This window comes from Polyodon spathula, chromosome 11, assembly GCF_017654505.1.
Source record: "Polyodon spathula isolate WHYD16114869_AA chromosome 11, ASM1765450v1, whole genome shotgun sequence".
Classification (NCBI taxonomy): domain Eukaryota; kingdom Metazoa; phylum Chordata; class Actinopteri; order Acipenseriformes; family Polyodontidae; genus Polyodon; species Polyodon spathula.
In genome coordinates, this window is record NC_054544.1 from 1,988,820 (window position 1) to 2,008,677 (window position 19,858).

The window sequence follows — 19,858 nt, forward strand, 5'->3', positions numbered from 1 at the left end:
CCCCCCCCCCCCCCCCCCCCCCCCCCCCCCCCCCCCCCCCCCCCCCCCCCCCCCCCCCCCCCCCCCCCCCCCCCCCCCCCCCCCCCCCCCCCCCCCCCCCCCCCCCCCCCCCCCCCCCCCCCCCCCCCCCCCCCCCCCCCCCCCCCCCCCCCCCCCCCCCCCCCCCCCCCCCCCCCCCCCCCCCCCCCCCCCCCCCCCCCCCCCCCCCCCCCCCCCCCCCCCCCCCCCCCCCCCCCCCCCCCCTTCCTCTAATCAGTACTTCCAGTTTTCTACATGTTAACCACTCTCTAACCCATGTACATGTGTTTCCTTGAATCACAACTGCGTTCAGTTTGAGAATTAATCTTTTGTAAGGGACTTTGTCAAAAGCTTTCTGTAAATATAAATAAACCATGTCATATGCATGTTACCCATTATCTTACGTACATGTACACAAAGCAAAAAAACCAAGCAGGTTCAGTTAGACAATTAATCTCCCTTCCCTAAAACCATGTTGACTGTCTCCCAGGACCTGTCCCCCCCCCCCCCCCCCCCCCCCCCCCCCCCCCCCCCCCCCCCCCCCCCCCCCCCCCCCCCCCCCCCCCCCCCCCCCCCCCCCCCCCCCCCCCCCCCCCCCCCCCCCCCCCCCCCCCCCCCCCCCCCCCCCCCCCCCCCCCCCCCCCCCCCCCCCCCCCCCCCCCCCCCCCCCCCCCCCCCCCCCCCCCCCCCCCCCCCCCCCCCCCCCCCCCCCCCCCCCCCCCCCCCCCCCCCCCCCCCCCCCCCCCCCCCCCCCCCCCCCCCCCCCCCCCCCCCCCCCCCCCCCCCCCCCCCCCCCCCCCCCCCCCCCCCCCCCCCCCCCCCCCCCCCCCCCCCCCCCCCCCCCCCCCCCCCCCCCCCCCCCCCCCCCCCCCCCCCCCCCCCCCCCCCCCCCCCCCCCCCCCCCCCCCCCCCCCCCCCCCCCCCCCCCCCCCCCCCCCCCCCCCCCCCCCCCCCCCCCCCCCCCCCCCCCCCCCCCCCCCCCCCCCCCCCCCCCCCCCCCCCCCCCCCCCCCCCCCCCCCCCCCCCCCCCCCCCCCCCCCCCCCCCCCCCCCCCCCCCCCCCCCCCCCCCCCCCCCCCCCCCCCCCCCCCCCCCCCCCCCCCCCCCCCCCCCCCCCCCCCCCCCCCCCCCCCCCCCCCCCCCCCCCCCCCCCCCCCCCCCCCCCCCCCCCCCCCCCCCCCCCCCCCCCCCCCCCCCCCCCCCCCCCCCCCCCCCCCCCCCCCCCCCCCCCCCCCCCCCCCCCCCCCCCCCCCCCCCCCCCCCCCCCCCCCCCCCCCCCCCCCCCCCCCCCCCCCCCCCCCCCCCCCCCCCCCCCCCCCCCCCCCCCCCCCCCCCCCCCCCCCCCCCCCCCCCCCCCCCCCCCCCCCCCCCCCCCCCCCCCCCCCCCCCCCCCCCCCCCCCCCCCCCCCCCCCCCCCCCCCCCCCCCCCCCCCCCCCCCCCCCCCCCCCCCCCCCCCCCCCCCCCCCCCCCCCCCCCCCCCCCCCCCCCCCCCCCCCCCCTCTAATCATTACTTTCTGTTTTCTACATGTTAACCACTCCCTAATCCATGTACATGTGTTTCCTTGAATCCCAACTGCGTTCAGTTTGAGAATTAATCTTTTGTGCGGGACTTTGTCAAAAGCTTTCTGGAAATTCTAAATAAACCATGTCATATGCTTTGCAATTATCCATTATCGATGTTGCATCCTCAAAAAAATCAAGCAAGTTAGTTAAACACGATCTCCCTTTCCTAAAACCATGTTGACTGTCTCCCAGGACCCTGTTACCATATAGGTAATTTTCCATTTTGGATCTTATTATAGTTTCCATAAGTTTGCATATAATAGAAGTCAGGCTTACTGGTCTGTAGTTACCTGGTTCAGTTTTGTTTCCCTTTTTGTGGATCGGTATTAATTTTCTGTAATTTTCAATGATATGAGTAAGGGTGGCATTGTAGAGGGTCACCACATCATCAACTGAGGACCAGAGAGTACAAGTTAGAGGGGATGCAGAGACAGATTGTGAAAATTTACAGAGGATTCAGCAGATTATTTGGACGGAAGGAAACAACAGCCTCAGTAGTGGAGGAAGGAGCAGGGAGATTAATATTAGCAGTGATTAAGAAATGGTCAGAGAGAGAGCGAGAGAAAGATTTCTGAGATGGACATATAATAGACGTATCCTCCAACTCAACACCACACGACCATCATGACAGTAAAAACAGACACAATGAAGCGTTCTTCCCTTTGTAAAAGTGAGTGATCAGCAGACGTGTTATCTACACAAAGAGCACAGTGTGTGGTTTCCACTAACTCTACCGTGCAGAATAAATTATTTTTTTCCTATGGGTAAATATCGGGACTTTCTTTCTATGCATCGGGATGTGGGACATTTGCTAGGAAAGCGGGACTGTCCTGAGCATATAGGGACTGTTGGCCTGTATGCGTATCTTCAAATGCGATAGGTCTTTCCATCTGGTATCACCTGCTATTCCGATCAGTTATCAACTGCAGGGCCAGATTAAACCATCACTGGGCCCTAGGCAAGCATAAACGTGCATGTCCAGTACCCCTGAACACACACACACACACACACACACACGCACACACACACACACTGACACACACACACACACACACACACACACACACACACACACACACTGACACACACACACATACCTCTATATAGATACCTCCAAAACCTTTTTTTTTTTTTTTTTTTTTTTTTTACATATACAGATTTGACTAGAAAAACTTCACTGACTGACATTCGAACCGAGACATGCATCCCAAAATCAAATTTTCAAAGCTGTTCTGACAGGTGTTAAGCAGATTTCTATAACATTACCCCATAGAATTCTGCATCTCCACAGTTTTTTAAAAAGATCGCTGGACGTGCACAACCAATATTTCTGTGCCCGAGCCCCGCTGTTCTAAAGCACTGCCATTGCGTTCTGCTGCACTTTGCAACAAATATTGTATTGGTTCATGACCTCATAGGCTTTTACCCATGTATGAAGTTTCGTGAAATTTTGAGCAACATTTTTGACGCCAGATTTTGTTTGGTCAATGTTGGCTATCTTGGATTGATGACAACTTAATAAAATTAGAAAACATAAATACCCTATAATCTAATCACATATATAGCACAAGTTTCACATTATTATATACTTGAAAAAAATCCATACTGAATACAGCTGAAAATTGTTTGGCTGGTGGCAGCCGTGTTGTTTTATGCAGTAACATGCCAACAGTAACAATGATAAAGGGTGTTACTAATTTTATGATTCCAGAGTTTCACAGTAATTGGTCAAACTGTGTCAGAGAACGAGACATTGGCGCATTTTTGAAAAACTCACTATGGCCATCAAATCATGATCTATCACCCTCATTTTCACAGACGCAGCATTCCAAAAGCCTCTAACATCTTGAAATATAAGAATATAACATTCTACCACAGAAAAATAGAGTTGCAAAGTTTCAGTTTAATCTTTGCATTCTAAGGTGAAAACATAGAATCCAAAATGCCGGCTACGCGTCATGTGCGGTCACCCCCAAAATGTGATATGTGTAATTGCATACCGTCATCAACATATATGTGTGTAGTTTGAGGACAATAGCTGCAATGGTTCTTATGGTTTTAGTGGCTTCAAAATTAGTCTTTTGACTTTGGTCCATTTTGGTGGCAGAAGAAAAGAAAATATAATAATAATCTTTACCAGAATGGGCTTCCACTTTCCGTTCTGGGCCCCCCACCTGAAGTTCGGGCCCTAGGCACATGACTAGTTTGCCTATGCGTTAATTCCGGCTCTGATCAGGTGTTTCTATATTCCAGTCGAATCGGAGTTGATGTCATGTTTCAACAGGACAGGAAGGCTAGCAAATAGTACCCCCATGCCTAAAATAATACAATAAAATAAAATACATGAAACCTAAAGGACTATTCACAATACAGTATACAAGACATAAACTATAGGGTTACTTTAAATAACATTCTATTCACAATACAGTATACAAAACATAAACTATAGGGTTACTTTAAATAACACTCTATTCACAATACAGTATACAAGACATAAACTATAGGGTTGCTTTAAATAACACTCTATTCACAATGCAGTATACGAGACATACTAGTTATACAACTCACCGAGTGTATAAATTCAGTAGCTTGTTCGCTCACATGTGGTGTCTCTGTAGACTCAATATCAAGATTTAAAAAAAACACAGTGCATGATGTGTGCCTCAGGATTTGGAATCCAATGACAACTCTTCCTACTGTCAGATATTTTGTGAATCACTGCACTAGTGGGGACGAGGGAAAAGGTGCGCAATGAATAATAAGGAATGACAGAAATTGTAGCGTATTTTAGAAACGTATTTATGTAGGATTAATGGTTAGAAGACGAATATACAACTTCGCTTTTTAAACAAATGTTTCCCCAGAGCCTGACGAAACTGTTGTGTCCTCGTAGTTCATGATAATATTCGATCAGTTTTTGTCTGCTTTTAACAGGGAGGAACATTACCTGCGTGTTCGTTTCACTGACTGAATCCTAAATTGATCGATTCTACCGGCAGATTTATGGATGCATATGTGCTCATCGAATTTCTTTATTTTAGCGGATTTTGTCTGTGTATCGCCTCAATTTACCAACAAAATGCTAAAAAATGTGTTCGGTAATGATTACCACAACACTGAAATGCCGACACTTTCAGAGTATAGAAACCCGGTGTCACATAGGCTTAATACAGCGTTATTTAATAAGAATAATGTAATATATAAAATACAATAAACCTAAATATTAAATATTATGACAGACCAGGAAAATCAGTAATGGCATCTACCGAAACAGGATCAGAAAGAAAACATTACACCTGCAGAGCCAGCTTACAGATACTGCAAGAGGTAGGCTACAGATTGAGGGAAACTGCTGTGGTCCTTCGGTCTTATTTTAAACGCCAGGTAAATTCACAACAGTGAAGTAGTGTGAGCAACGTTATATAAAACGCTACTTCTATCCTATATTCTGTTACCGACGCCATAGTAACCTGATACGGTATCTTCCTGGTATACAGAAACGAGCCCTTGCTAAATTTCCAGATTGTCTCATTGCGTGACACGTCGCCTGCAGTAAGCGCATTGTTTCCTAAATCTCAAACACTGTGTGGGCGGAGCAGGTATTAAACAGGTGCACTGCTAACTCCAATTCTATTCACCTGGCCTGTGTTTAGGATGGACGGTAAAAGCACATAAGCGGGATACGTTGGGGAAATAACAAGGTAAAGATATATTTGTATTTGTTATTATTATTATTTCCATGTAATCAAAGACCGATGTTCAAATCACTTCAGTGCAATAGCATACTGAAACGGGTAGGTAATCGTTTCAGTGGATACTGTGCGAAATATTTAATAATGTGGTTGTTATTGCTGTGTTTGTTTTAGTTCATAATTTAAATAATTTACACGGAAATTTCCGTTTCTCCGACTGCAGTTCTGAAGTAGTTTAAAAGACATTTTGTTTAACGAAATCGTTTTTTTTTTGATGCGGATCCCAAATCAAAGTATAATATGTTATTGCATAAGTTAATTTCTAACACTGTCTGTTTTACCTGTTAATGGAAACACAGCCTGTGTGAATTATTGTGTTGATGGGGTTTTGTCGTGTAACGGGATATTTGCTTGTTTTTAATTTAATGGACTGCAGTCTTTATTTATTGCATTTATTACTTTATTTTCGTTTAGAAATGGCTTCATTTCTACAGCAGTTGCGACTGCTACTGTGGAAAAACTGGCTGAGTGTTTGGAGACATCCGGTATATATATATATTATATATATATATATATATATATATATATATATATATATAATATTTATTATTAATATATTATTATTATTATTATTATTATTATTATTATATTATTTATTATTATTATTATTATTATTATTATTATTATTATATTATTGGACAGCAGTCTGTGATTATTGTTCCAACAGCAGTCTGTGATGTTATTTATTAGGGATATTCCTGTTAATTAAGTACTATTACTATTACATTAACAGCCTGTGACTGTTCCACTTGGACAGCAGTCTGTGAATTGTGTAATGCTGTCCCACTTGGACAGCAGTCTGTGAATTGTGTAATGCTGTCCCACTTGGACAGCAGTCTGTGAATTGTGTAATGCTGTCCCACTTGGACAGCAGTCTGTGAATTGTGTAATGCTGTTCCACTTGGACAGCAGTCTGTGAATTGTGTAATGCTGTTCCACTTGGACAGCAGTCTGTGAATTGTGTAATGCTGTTCCACTTGGACAGCAGTCTGTGAATTGTGTAATGCTGTTCCAGTTGAAGACAGCAGTCTGTGAATTGTGTAATGCTGTTCCAGGTGAAGACAGGAGTCTGAATTGTGTAATGCTGTTCCACTTGGACAGCTGTCTGTGAATTGTGTAATGCTGTTCCAGTTGAAGACAGCAGTCTGTGAATTGTGTAATGCTGTTCCAGTTGAAGACAGCAGTCTGTGAATTGTGTAATGCTGTTCCAGGTGAAGACAGGAGTCTGAATTGTGTAATGCTGCTCCAATTTAAGTCAGCATTCTGAATTGTGCAATGCTGTTCCAGCTGAAGGTGCTCATGACTTGTATCTGTCCTTTTCTTATCTATTGCAGGTCTGGTCTTTAGCACTTATCATCTGGCCTCTAATAATCTTTATAATCCTAGCCATCACCCGGTCCAAGTTCCCTCCTGAAAAACAATCTGCCTGTGAGTACCTGATTCTTATTAGGGGTGATTCTCAGTGGCAAACTAGTGGCAGTAGTTTCACAGGGTGGATTTTCTGTGGGTGTCACTGGTTAGCAGGTTAATGTTCCTGCGGGGCAATGAACGGGTTAAATTCAACAGCAACCCTGTGTTGTTGTTACAGTTATTAAGCAGTAGAAATAATCTGCAGCAATGATATTTTAAAGATACCAGAAGTCTGTTTACTTAATAATAATAATAATAATAATAATAATAATAATAATAATAATAATAATAATAATAATGAACACTAAAAGAAAACCATGAAAGAAAACATTTAAAAAATGAAAATAAATCAATATAAATGTGTGTATTGTGCATACACAAGTACAAGTGGGTTTATTTGATTTTCTTGTCAGGTAGCAACCCTTGCTCTCATAACACATGGATACGGGGGTGGGGCACATCCAGGTGATGTTTTACTTTAGAACACATGTTTACTGTATTTTATTACCTTCTTAAATGACCTGGATATGATTCTTTTGGGTCCTTCTCTCTAACATGGTTACTGGTATAGGTTTATCATACATAAGAACATAAGAAAGGTTACAAACGAGAGGCCATACTCTGTTGAAGCCTCTTATTTACATTTTTCAGCATTGTTTATTTTTCAGGGTTGTGGTTGATCGGTCACTGTAATGGATTGTATATTGTTCAGAGGGTTGTGGTTGATCGGTCACTGTAATGGATTGTGTGCTGTTCAGGGGGTTGTGGTTTGAGAGGGCGCTGCGACGGATTGTGTGCTGTTCAGGGGGTTGTGGTTTGAGAGGGCGCTGCGACGGATTGTGTGCTGTTCAGGGGGTTGTGGTTTGAGAGGGCGCTGCGACGGATTGTGTGCTGTTCAGGGGGTTGTGGTTTGAGAGGGCGCTGCGACGGATTGTGTGCTGTTCAGGGGGTTGTGGTTTGAGAGGGCGCTGTGACGGATTGCCCTTTGTGTTTTTTTGCAGGTTATGTGGCCCCTCGTAACCTCCCCAGCGCCGGCTTCTTCCCCTTCCTGCAGACGCTCTTGTGTGACGCTGACTGCTCTTGCAAGAACAAATCGCTTCTGCCACAGACTAAGATGATGTTCTCAGAAAGATTAAACTGGAGCCCTGAAGATGCCAATTGGTAAGACAAGTGAGAAGGGAGTGAGGGAGGGAGTACAGTAGGACAGCAGTTATACTCTTTCTCCTCACATTAAATACCAGGCTATTAAACTGAAAACATATATATATATATATATATATATATATATATATATATATATATATATATATATATATATATATATATATATTAAAAGGACCAATTGCATAATATTATTATTACCAATAATATGTCTGGCAATCTGATAGTACACTGTCCTTCCATCACCGTTACAGTTGAATACCAATCAATGGCAATTGACTTCCATATTGAGGGATGGACAGCTTCTCTTAGTGAATGGATTTATTTAAAACCTGCTGATTAATACTTCTTAAAGGCGATCACGAGTATCAGTACGAATATCAGCACACCCTTTTAGCAGAGCCATCTTCTGAGAATTTTGGCCCATTACAATCATCACTCCCCTCTCAAGAAGAATATGCAAGCTACTGTATGCAGTACTTTTTTTTCAAAAGAACTTTGCAGCTGTTTGCACAACAGTACCTTACATGTCTTTAGCCTGTTAAATGAGGGGTGTGCAGTAGCAATGGTCAGGATCCTTTTGTAAAAAAGAGAAAAGGCATTTCCGTTTTAATATGTGGATGATGACACTGGGTGAGGATCTCCTCTTGGTTGAAATTGATATTCCTGTTTCTTCCATTTAAACTACCAATATTACATTACTGATAACTACCAGCATTAACATCCTTAAAGCAGATTCCTTACAAAATATCAGTATCTGGGACCAATCTGCACCCATCTCAATATTCTCCCATTTGGCACAATCCTGACTTCCTCATAGCAGGGAAGTCATTGAGTTTACCTATTGGAGTCAAAAGGGTATCACCCATTTAGACCATCTCTTTGAAGATGGGAAGTTCCTCTCATTTGAGAGATTGAGTAAAATTGAACCTCCATAAAAGGGCCTACTTTCAGTATGTTTAATTATGACATTCCCTAAAAATAAAATTGTCCTCTGAACTAAAACTCTTGCCCCACCCCCTCTGGCCCAGCCCAATATCTCCTAAAACAGAGAGAGGTAAATCGACTTGCCTCTAATATATACCACTTCCTGATATCCAGTGAAGGGGGGATTGTTGCAGCAATTGATAAATGGGTCAGGGATCGTAATCTAAGAATGCAAAAATCTATCTCATTCAATATACAATTCTTCACAGAGCGCATTTTACCAATAGAAGGCTGTTTTTAATGGGGCTCTTAACTACCCAATCATGTCAATACTGTCAAGGAGATGAAATAGACAATTATATCCATGCACTATGGCACTGCTCAATGATAGAGAACTACTGGAAAAAGGTACTGAGCTCTCTGTTCTGTATCCTGGGCTGTGATATTCCTTTCTCCCCTGCTCAGTGTATATTTGGGGATCTATCAGAATTCAAAACCCCTCGAAAAGGAAAATAACTATTATTAATATCCCTCACTATTGCAAAAAAAGTAATTTTATTAAACTGGAAAAATAGAACAAACATATCAGTCTCTCAGTGGTTAAATACAATGTCTAGTCATGCATCTATGGAGAGACTCACAGCCAGGATACAGGATAAACGCAGTGAATTTAATGAAATATGGGACCATTCTGTCTCTTGCGTGGCTCGGGAGGGATAAACCAATATACCCATCTACTTAGCTATATACTGTATCACCATTATTTATATGGATATTTTCTCTGTTGTTACTTCTTTTATACTGTATGCTGATATACACGTGTGTTACGTTCCTCCTGTATATGTGTATTGGGGTGTGCTGGCATAGATATACTTTGTTTGTTTTTTATCAGCTTCTTAAAGTACTGGTTTTTTGCATTCGGCTGATGAAGCACAGTCCGAAATGTCCTGATAATTGATTTGTAATTAATTATTCTACCTTTTTAAGTACCTAAAATATCCTTTTCTTTTTTCTTGTTTCTTATTGATCATTTTGATACACAGCAGCCTTCCTTTTTCTCAAATATGTGTGTGTATATATTATTATTATTATTATTTTACTACTTTCTATAGTTGTCTTGCTTACATAACCCTTCAATGATATTCTAACAAGGTTCCCTGTGAAATGGATGGGAGGGGTGGGTGGGTGGTGTTCTGTGTGTTTTGCAATAAAATAAATAAAAATAAAAAAAATCCCAGTATCAACATCCTTGAAGCAGGTCCCTTACAAATACCACCTGCAGCATCCAATCTGGAGCTTATATCTGGCTGATGATTTGAAAGTCTTTGTAGAATTAAGTTGTTTCAGTGGCTATTTATAGTTCCTGCTGCCCTTTTAGTGAGGAGTTCTGCACTGAATACATGAGTTATGTAAGATTGTGTTGATAATAAAAAAGAATAATTAGCTCTTTCCTTAGCCTCAGTTGTGCACAGATCTTAGTAATGTTACCTCCAAGGCAGCTGTAGGTGTTGTTGGTGTGTCTGACCTTCAGTCTGTCATCTCAGTGACCGCTTGCCTTGCTTTCTTGGTATTTTTGCAGGATGGCCAGCTTTCCCTTAAATGGAGAGTTTTTTGACAAACTGGGCATTGGTGGGGGACGATCGGCTGAGCAGAGGAGCAGTTTGGATTTACTGACACAGCTGGCTAGCATGCATCACATCTGGACCACAATGACAAGTATGCTACATTATTGACATGCGTTGTTCTGAATGAAAGTATTGAGTATTCAGAATTTAAACTGTATTGAGGCTGCATGTAAACACAATGAATGTGTGCAGTCTGTACAAAACAGTGAGTCACAATTTAGAGAACAGTTATCCGGCTGTGATAACACTCCATTAGGACATTCGTGTGTGAATGTTGACGGGGTACCACCCCCTGCAGGACGAAGGCCAATGGTGCAGGTGCGCCATGCGAAGCCCTGCGGAATACCTGTGGTGTTAAAGCTAGGGTGCAAACCTGCCCTGCACAGCATGCAGTCATGCCAGCTCTGGTAACAGACTCCTTTCATCTTTCAGATGCTGACTTCCAAAGCCTGGCAAACGTCACCTCCATTATTAACACACTCAACCAGACAGTACAGGTGGAACAGGTACTGGTCATGTGTAACAGATTCAATGCAGGGTCTACCAGTGAAAATGTATCATATGTCATATTCAACAGATAAAGTGATTTAGATTATGGTAAATATTTAAACCGCCTTAAGTTTTGAAAGCGAGAGACATAAAAAAAAAAAAATAATTTCCTTGTTTAAAAATAGTGTCTTTCATTTATTTTCAGTGAGTTTGTAATGATCTCCTCTTGTTTTGAAATGCAGGATGGGGTAAATGAAATGCTGGTCTCTGCTGATTTTCTGAAGAAGGTTTTGTGCAATTACACTCTCCCCTATGTCAAAAAGACTGGCAACAGCACTGTGGACTTTATGGGGGACAGTTACATGACGTTCTGTTTGTCAAATGTCCCTTTCCTAGAAGCATGCCTCTATACAGTGAATCAGGTGGGGTTATGTTTTATTGGTTTAAACATTAACCAAGAAATAGAAATATTAGGACCATAAGTTATTTTCACTCCAAGTTACTGTATATATGGGAACTAGGAGCAAGGGTTGTTTGGATAACCAAATTACAACTGTGAAATTGTTTCAGTGACTTTCCCAAACAAGACATGCCTCTTAAAAAGATATGATTCAACCCGTTTCATTTGAATATAATTTAGCAGGATACAAATACTGTTAATTAGCTACTTGCTACTGACTTCTTGTTGTTTGTTATTATTCTCAGTTGTTCACGAGGTTTATGATGGAAAATTCAGTGGAGGTTTTAAAAACAAGCATGATAGTCCTGGGGGTGATAAAAGACTTCCAGAACAAGTCTGTTGTCTGGGAGATGCTGCTAGACTTGCCCTATCTGTTCCTTCCTGGGAGTCTAGATGAGAAAGTGCAGCTAGGGATCAAATTGCTGGAGAATATGAACAGGTGAGAGAAGCAGGCTGACATCCATAGCATTAGACACTGAATCGTAAGATCTACAGGGCTATGTTATTCTCAGTGAGGACGTTTCAGAAAGAGGACCGGAAACAAACCACTCAGGAATGTGATTCAAGGTCTTTTTAATGGTCTCATGTTATTCTGCATATTAAAAAAAAAAAAAAAAAAACTGCATATGAGTTTATTAGAGACTGCAGCAAAGGTTACTAACAGATGCACTGAAATGAAACACAATACTAAAATTAGACCACAGTAGTTCATTCATTCATTCCTGGAAGTAAATAAATAAAAAGAAACCGGTTCTGTGTGTTATTTATATAATTTCAGTGAAACGGTACCGACAAAGTGTACTGTTATCAATAGCAAAGTTTTATGTCTCGTAAAGTTTAACAAGCATCTAATGTGTAAGAGAAACAATGTTCAAGCGGATGAGTCTCTCTCTCTCCTCTGTCAGTTTTGCACTTTGCTGTGTTCTTTTCATTTGCACCACAACGTGAACATGTCTCCCCACCCCTTGCTTTAGCATACTGCAGATTGTACAGAGTGGATACCCCCAGGCTAATATCCCGGTGAAGTATGTGACCCCCACCATCGATGAAGCCATTCATGTCCTACAGTACATTCTCCACTGGCCTGGAAGAGGTACACCATTTTATTACATACTTACACTCTCTGTGTGTACTACTGTAAGTATTTATATAAGTGCTGTCCCACGCTATCTCATGCTGTCCCATGCTTTACCATGCTGCCCCATGCTTTACCATGCTCTCCCACCCTGTCCCTTCCTGTTCCATGTTGTATGTCTATATCATGCTGACCCATGCTGTCCCATGCTTTACCATGCTTCCCATGCTTTACTTTACTGTCCCTTGCTGTCTCTTTCTGTCCCATGCTATATCATGCTGACCAACGCTTTACCATGCTGTCCAACACTCTCCCATGCTTTACCGTGCTGTTCCATGCTGTACCATGCTTACAATTCTCATGCATTAACTGATGCAACTCCACTATAACTGTTTGTGTTTGTATTAGCTAGAAGTGCTATAGCATAAGTCTATGTTGCTGTACTGTGACCTTGGCATACTGCTTCAAGTTTGGTGAACTCCAGTATAAAACCTTTGTTTAATATATGCTCTGCAATTTTTAAATAAACCAATCCTAGCACAGACCCCTACTGCTTGGAACAAAACAAGCACCATCTTCTGAAGTCTTCTTTGTAGCCACCCTATGTATATATTATACATCCTATATCACATATATGTGCATGTTTATTTTCAGGTGTTAATATTTCCCTGCAGAATGTTCTGAGTGGACAGCCTGACATATCAACCAGCAAAGAACAAGCTCTGCTGGACACTGTTGTCGTTCCATTAGACAAGGTTGGTTCTTTTCTGTCAGATATGGTTTGCTTTTAATATTGTCTATATAGTTAAGGGACAACAACAGGGTGCATTGAATATGTAAGAAGATAACCCTCTTGTGAGTGGGTACTTGATGTTTTTATACTAGAAAGGGATGTATCCTTTTAGATGTTATATCAATCAATCTTTATTTTATATAGTGCCTTTCATAGTGGAGCACCATCACAAAGCGCTTTACAAGATGCAGTAACAACAAGAAAGTCCATAATACTTTAAATGCAGAGAAATGCACAACACACGATATACAGTAAAAAAAAAAAAATCAATGCATAATGCATTAAATACAGTGAAAAATGCATAATATGAGAAGTGCTTTGGTCATTCCCTTCTTAAGTTGCTGGATTTTAATAGAAACCTCAGTTACGGGGTTGTGTCTTCCCTAGTTATCAGAAGTAAACAGTGCCCTTTATGTTGCAAGGCAAAAGTCAACGGTAAAGATATTCAGATGGGTATAAGAACTTAAGAAAAGTTTGGAAAGGAGAAGAAGCTGTTTGACACACAAATGCTTGTTCAGTGGATCTAATTTAGTAGGATGGACTCTAGTTGTTTTTAATTGTTGAATGCTCCTCTGTTGATTGTTTAAGATGCTGGTATTTCACTCTATAGGCTGCTCCATGCTTCCTAGCCTGGTCAGTGGTCTTGATGGTTAACAAAGGTAGTGTGTTTTTTTTAAGGCACTTCTTCTGGTGGATTTCAGTGCCTTCAATTCTTATATCTGCGTGGGTCTTAATGGATCTGGGGCCCCAACAGAAGACAGCCTGAACAGTCTTTGCGCAAACAACGGACTGCTGCCTGTTTTCAAGAGGATTGACAGGAACAAAGTGGCAGAGCAGGTATGAGGATGTACAGGCATGTACAGTGTGAATTTTATTTATTTATTTTACATTTCTATATTTGAGGGTGTTTCTCATCATCCCATATATATATATGTGTGTGTGTGATTTTGTCCCCTGTAACGGGCAGTGTGTTTTGCGATTGTATCCTCTATAACAGGCAGTGTTGTGCGATTGTGTAAAGGGCAGTGGTATGTGATTGCGTCCTCTGTAACGGGCAGTGTTGTGTGATTGTGTCCTGTGTAAAGGGCAGTGGTGTGTGATTGCGTCGTCTGTAACACGCAGTGTTGTGTGATTGCGTCCTCTGTAACGGGTAGTATTGTGTGATTGTGTCCCTTGTTAGTCAGATGAGATGAGGTTAAAAGCTGTATAACCAGGAATGCAGACGAGCCCGTCTCTTTTGCATTGTGGTTAAGACACTTGGAAGACACATTAGAAAACTGCCACTCTGGACTGCTAACATACTCTGCTGCCCTTGCTTTCATTGTGCAGATCTTTCTGGTCTGGAGCCGAGGAGTCTCCAGGTCAGATGTGCGCTTTGCTGTTCTCAGCGTGAACAACCTGCTGAGTCTCTTCCTACCGGGCAGTGAACACATCACCTCCACCCTCACCACTGCCGGCACGGTGTTCAACGACTGGGTCCTGGCCATTACCGACAGCGTCCTGCTGTCCATGAACCAGACAACAAGGGAAATAACGTGAGAAACAAACACACATCTGCAATATCTGCTTTTACTACATTCTCTGTGATCTGCTGTGGGTGTGGACGAAGGGTTAATTGCTTCAATTAAACAATTTAGAACAAAGTTGGAACAAAGACCAGGAGTGGAAGAGGCAGCTTTTGGCACCCCTGATCTAGAGAGCTCTGTGGAGCTTGTTTCCCCAGGGCTTACAATAACATAAAACAACAACAAACCCTATCGCATACTGGATTTCATTTACATTGTCATAAAGTTTGGGCCGTGCACCCTGTTTATATGCTGTATATATTCTTATATATATTTGTCATATATAGACAATGATTATGATGATAACATTCAACCAGATCTCTAGAAAAACAAGCACAAATCTATTGAATATTGGGCTCCCTTGCATCATAGTACACATCGTAATTATTTCGTATTCATTTTCACACAAGAATCATCATAATTGTTTGAATTTAAGTGTCCTGTGTAGAACAGTCTGTAATAAAGCATAGTTAAAGAGCCATTATGCATAGAGAATCATTGTAAAGCTCAAAGAGAAATGGTAAAGCACAGTGTAAAACATTGAAACCGTGATAAAATATTGCAAATGCATAGTATTACCAAAGGAAAACATGGGACGTCGCATTATATTTGTTGCATCGCTTTTATCAGGCTGTTCAAAGCAAGCAGTACATGTTATGGATTGTGTCTTGGTTGTCTGATGCAGATTCGTGGACTTGACGACCGCAGTGCTGCATACCCTGAGAGAGATCCCAGGCTGGCCCTATGTTCAGAGAGCGCTTGGGGTGGGAGTGGGGATAATGGAGTTCGTCACTGACCTCCTGAAGACACAGACAGGTGAGGGGCACGGGCTCCTAGCACTGCAAGGAAACGGAATAGAGAACCTTGCTGGATATCTTCAGTTTAAGCAGTTTCGGTTTAGCTGCTAGATGACATACAGATCACTGCACGCTGGGGTCAGATGCCAACAGGAAGGTAGTTTATTGAACTTGATCTGTTTTTACATCACCTTCGTTTACAGAATACTTATTGTAAACCAGCTGGATATCCTGATATGTGTTTTGCTTGTCAGATTCTCTGTTACAGTTTAATTAATGTGGTGGTGGTGGTGGTGTTGTTGTTATTGTTCTTGTACAGATATCCTGGGCCATGCAGAGGAAGTTGCCATCAGTGTACAGAGTATGGTTCAGTCATTGCTAAGCAACAACACTTTCTTTGACGCCAGGGTTGGAAAGAACATAAATGCGACCTTGGAAACAATACAGGAGGTGAGTGTTTTATTTTTATGTATACCTTCTGTAACAAAAAATTCAGACATGCTCTACATGTGTGTTATATACACAACACTCCTAATAACTTGTAGAATGACAGTGTATTGGTAATCTGGACATTGTGTTTTTATCAGCTTGATTTCTCCAATAACCCTTTCATGTGCACATTTCCATGGACCCCATGTTTCCATGTTTCAAGACTTATTTTTATTGCTATTTACACCAGAAGAAAAAAAATCTTTTGGTGTTACATGCAAAAAAAAAAATTGGCATCCTCCTATGAGATCATTGTGTTCCCTTTCCTGCATAGTGACCTCATATGAGGATGCCAAAACCAGGCCATTGCAGTGAACTCCAAATAACATAAAAAAGATAGGCATGCATGGGCATAGTGAGTCTAAACTGGCTAAAAGACTTATTGTCTACTGTGCTCATGTGATGTTAGCTTGCTGAGTGAAAGACATTTTTAACCCTGAAGTAACTGAAAGCCTTTTTTTAAACATCCACATTTGAGGTCCTTATGCAGGAGAGGTTTAATGTGTTCTCAGTAGTGCAGTCGTATATTTTCCATATGCAATCTGCCAATGCTAAGCTACTGTTATCTGTAAATGATCCCACCTCGCAATCCTGTTGGAGGAGGGCAGGCGATGCATGTGAGTGGGGCTGTTCATTTCTCAGAGTCATTATGTGTTCCTCAAGGTGCTGCAGTCAGAACAGCAGGTGGTCTGTTCCAACGTCACTGCTCTGTGGGCTGACCTCATTACCCAGGTAACCCTTGTGCAGAAAGACTGGCCTGCCTTGTTATGCAACCAGAATCAGTCCCTCCTGGTCATGATGCTTCAGAAAACAATGGACCCACTCATCACTAAAGTAAGTGAACAGAGGAAACAAAAGAGTTTCCATGGAGGCATTTGCACTGAAGAAGTAATCAAGCCATTCACTCTATGAGTAAACAAACTTCTGAAAGCTTAAGACAATAATGCATTCATCTGATTGAATGTGCTTTCCGTATCTTTTTTTTTAAAAATGTGTTTCAATTATGGATGGATAAACAAGTCCTGTATTAAACAGATTACATTTTTTTATCCCTGCGACAATGAGAATTGAATAGCTGTGTTTGTTCATTTGTTATTATTTTGTTAGAGAAGGAGAAACAAGTTGCAAACCCCTTGACTTTTACAGTGTTATAACATGCCGACTCACAGTAGCGTGCAGACTTTATTGCGAGAAACTTGTGTAACAACCTTGCCAGAGACAGGAGGTGCCAACTGCCTAACATACTCTAATGCAACCCACACCAAGAATGTAATTGAAAATGGAACCAGTTTTTTGGCCCAAAATCAAAGCGCTTTAGTAAAAGGATTTTCAGCTACATACCTTTGCAATGACTTGTTCTGTTTTACTGTGGTTATGGCCGATGAACATAGAGGTGCAACACCAGAACACTAGATAGTAGATGAAATTTCTATTCTTTATTATTTATTATTGAAAAAAGAACAAAGTTAAATACAAAGCAAACTGTATTTGATCATACCATGCTTCTCGGTGCAATTCCAGGTTTGCATCGTGTGCAGAAATGATCCTTTCAGTTGTGCTTTTACCATAGTTCTCTTTTTACTGTACTGTGCTTGTATTAACAATAAACAAACACTCTTCAATCCAAGCTGCAATAAGTAACAGGATAAGAATGCAATGTTATAGCCCAAAATGTGAGAGAGGATCTCACATGATCTTACATCTAAACTGTTGTATAGATGGACTCTATGCTGCCCTGTACAGTAGCTGTGCAGGAACCCGTGCATTTCCTGTCGTGTGGTAGCGATTTAGATATCAGCTTCAGTTGATAGAGTTGAATAAATAGATGAACAGCCCTCGACCACTGCTGTACTGCATCTCCTTCATTACAACACTGTACTGCATCTCCATTACAACACTGTACTGCATCTCCATTACAACACTGTACTGCATCTCCATTACAACACTGTACTGCATCTCCATTACAATACTGTACTGCATCTCCTTCATTACAACACTGTACTGCATCTCCATTACAACACTGTACTGCATCTCCATTACAACACTGTACTGCATCTCCATTACAATACTGTACTGCATCTCCATTACAATACTGTACTGCATCTCCATTACAATACTGTACTGCATCTCCATTACAACACTGTACTGCATCTCCATTACAACACTGTACTGCATCTCCATTACAACACTGTACTGCATCTCCATTACAACACTGTACTGCATCTCCATTACAACACTGTACTGCATCTCCATTACAACACTGTACTGCATCTCCATTACAACACTGTACTGCATCTCCATTACAACACTGTACTGCATCTCCATTACAACACTGTACTGCATCTCCATTACAATACTGTACTGCATCTCCATTACAATACTGTACTGCGTCTCCATTACAACACTGTACTGCATCTCCATTACAACACTGTACTGCATCTCCATTACAACACTGTACTGCATCTCCATTACAACACTGTACTGCATCTCCATTACAATACTGTACTGCGTCTCCATTACAATACTGTACTGCGTCTCCATTACAATACTGTACTGCATCTCCATTACAACACTGTACTGCATCTCCATTACAACACTGTACTGCATCTCCATTACAACACTGTACTGCATCTCCATTACAATACTGTACTGCATCTCCATTACAATACTGTACTGCATCTCCATTACAACACTGTACTGCATCTCCATTACAATACTGTACTGCATCTCCATTACAATACTGTACTGCATCTCCATTACAATACTGTACTGCGTCTCCTTCATTACAATACTGTACTGCGTCTCCATTACAATACTGTACTGCGTCTCCATTACAATACTGTACTGCGTCTCCTCCATTACAATACTGTACTGCGTCTTCTCCATTACAATACTGTACTGCGTCTTCTCCATTACAATACTGTACTGCGTCTCCTTCATTACAATACTGTACTGCGTCTTCTTCATTACAATACTGTACTGCGTCTTCTTCATTACAATACTGTACTGCGTCTCCTTCATTACAATACTGTACTGCGTCTTCTTCATTACAATACTGTACTGCGTCTTCTTCATTACAATACTGTACTGCGTCTCCATTACAATACTGTACTGCGTCTCCTTCATTACAATACTGTACTGCGTCTCCTTCATTACAATACTGTACTGCGTCTCCTTCATTACAATACTGTACTGCATCTCCATTACAATACTGTACTGCGTCTCCATTACAATACTGTACTGCGTCTCCATTACAATACTGTACTGCGTCTCCATTACAATACTGTACTGCGTCTCTTCATTACAATACTGTACTGCTCTCTTCATTACAATACTGTACTGCATCTCCATTACAATACTGTACTGCATCTTCATTACAATACTGTACTGCGTCTTCTTCATTACAATACTGTACTGCGTCTCCTTCATTACAATACTGTACTGCATCTCCATTACAATACTGTACTGCATCTCCTTCATTACAATACGCTACTGCATCTCCATTACAATACGCTACTGCATCTCCTTCATTATAATACTGTACTGCATCTCCTTCATTATAATACTGTACTGCATCTCCTTCATTATAATACTGTACTGCATCTCCTTCATTATAATACTGTACTGCATCTCCTTCGTTACAATACTGTACTGTATTCCATTCGTTACAATACTGTACTGCATCTCCTTCCTTACAACACTGTACTGTATCTCCTTCTTTACAATACTGTACT

The 19,858-nt window shown here is 42.8% G+C and overlaps 1 protein-coding gene across 4 annotated transcripts in view; it reads left to right on the top strand.

Annotated features, from left to right (window-relative positions):
* Positions 1-5,134: 5,134 nt before the first annotated feature.
* The window catches only part of abca12 (ATP-binding cassette, sub-family A (ABC1), member 12), a 74,258-nt gene continuing 59,534 nt past the window's right edge, over positions 5,135-19,858 (top strand). For 3 of the 4 annotated variants that reach the window (XM_041264839.1, XM_041264841.1, XM_041264840.1), the window contains exons 1-15: positions 5,139-5,282; positions 5,748-5,818; positions 6,668-6,761; positions 7,745-7,904; positions 10,411-10,547; positions 10,889-10,962; positions 11,188-11,367; positions 11,651-11,844; positions 12,380-12,498; positions 13,135-13,235; positions 13,952-14,110; positions 14,603-14,808; positions 15,524-15,654; positions 15,955-16,085; positions 16,788-16,958. In XM_041264839.1, coding sequence (XP_041120773.1) covers positions 5,750-5,818; positions 6,668-6,761; positions 7,745-7,904; positions 10,411-10,547; positions 10,889-10,962; positions 11,188-11,367; positions 11,651-11,844; positions 12,380-12,498; positions 13,135-13,235; positions 13,952-14,110; positions 14,603-14,808; positions 15,524-15,654; positions 15,955-16,085; positions 16,788-16,958 — 1,926 coding nt within the window. In that variant the 5' untranslated portion in view covers positions 5,139-5,282; positions 5,748-5,749. Of the gene's footprint in view, positions 5,283-5,747; positions 5,819-6,667; positions 6,762-7,744; positions 7,905-10,410; positions 10,548-10,888; positions 10,963-11,187; positions 11,368-11,650; positions 11,845-12,379; positions 12,499-13,134; positions 13,236-13,951; positions 14,111-14,602; positions 14,809-15,523; positions 15,655-15,954; positions 16,086-16,787; positions 16,959-19,858 lie in introns of all 4 variants that reach the window. The other variant, XM_041264842.1, reaches the window with a different exon arrangement.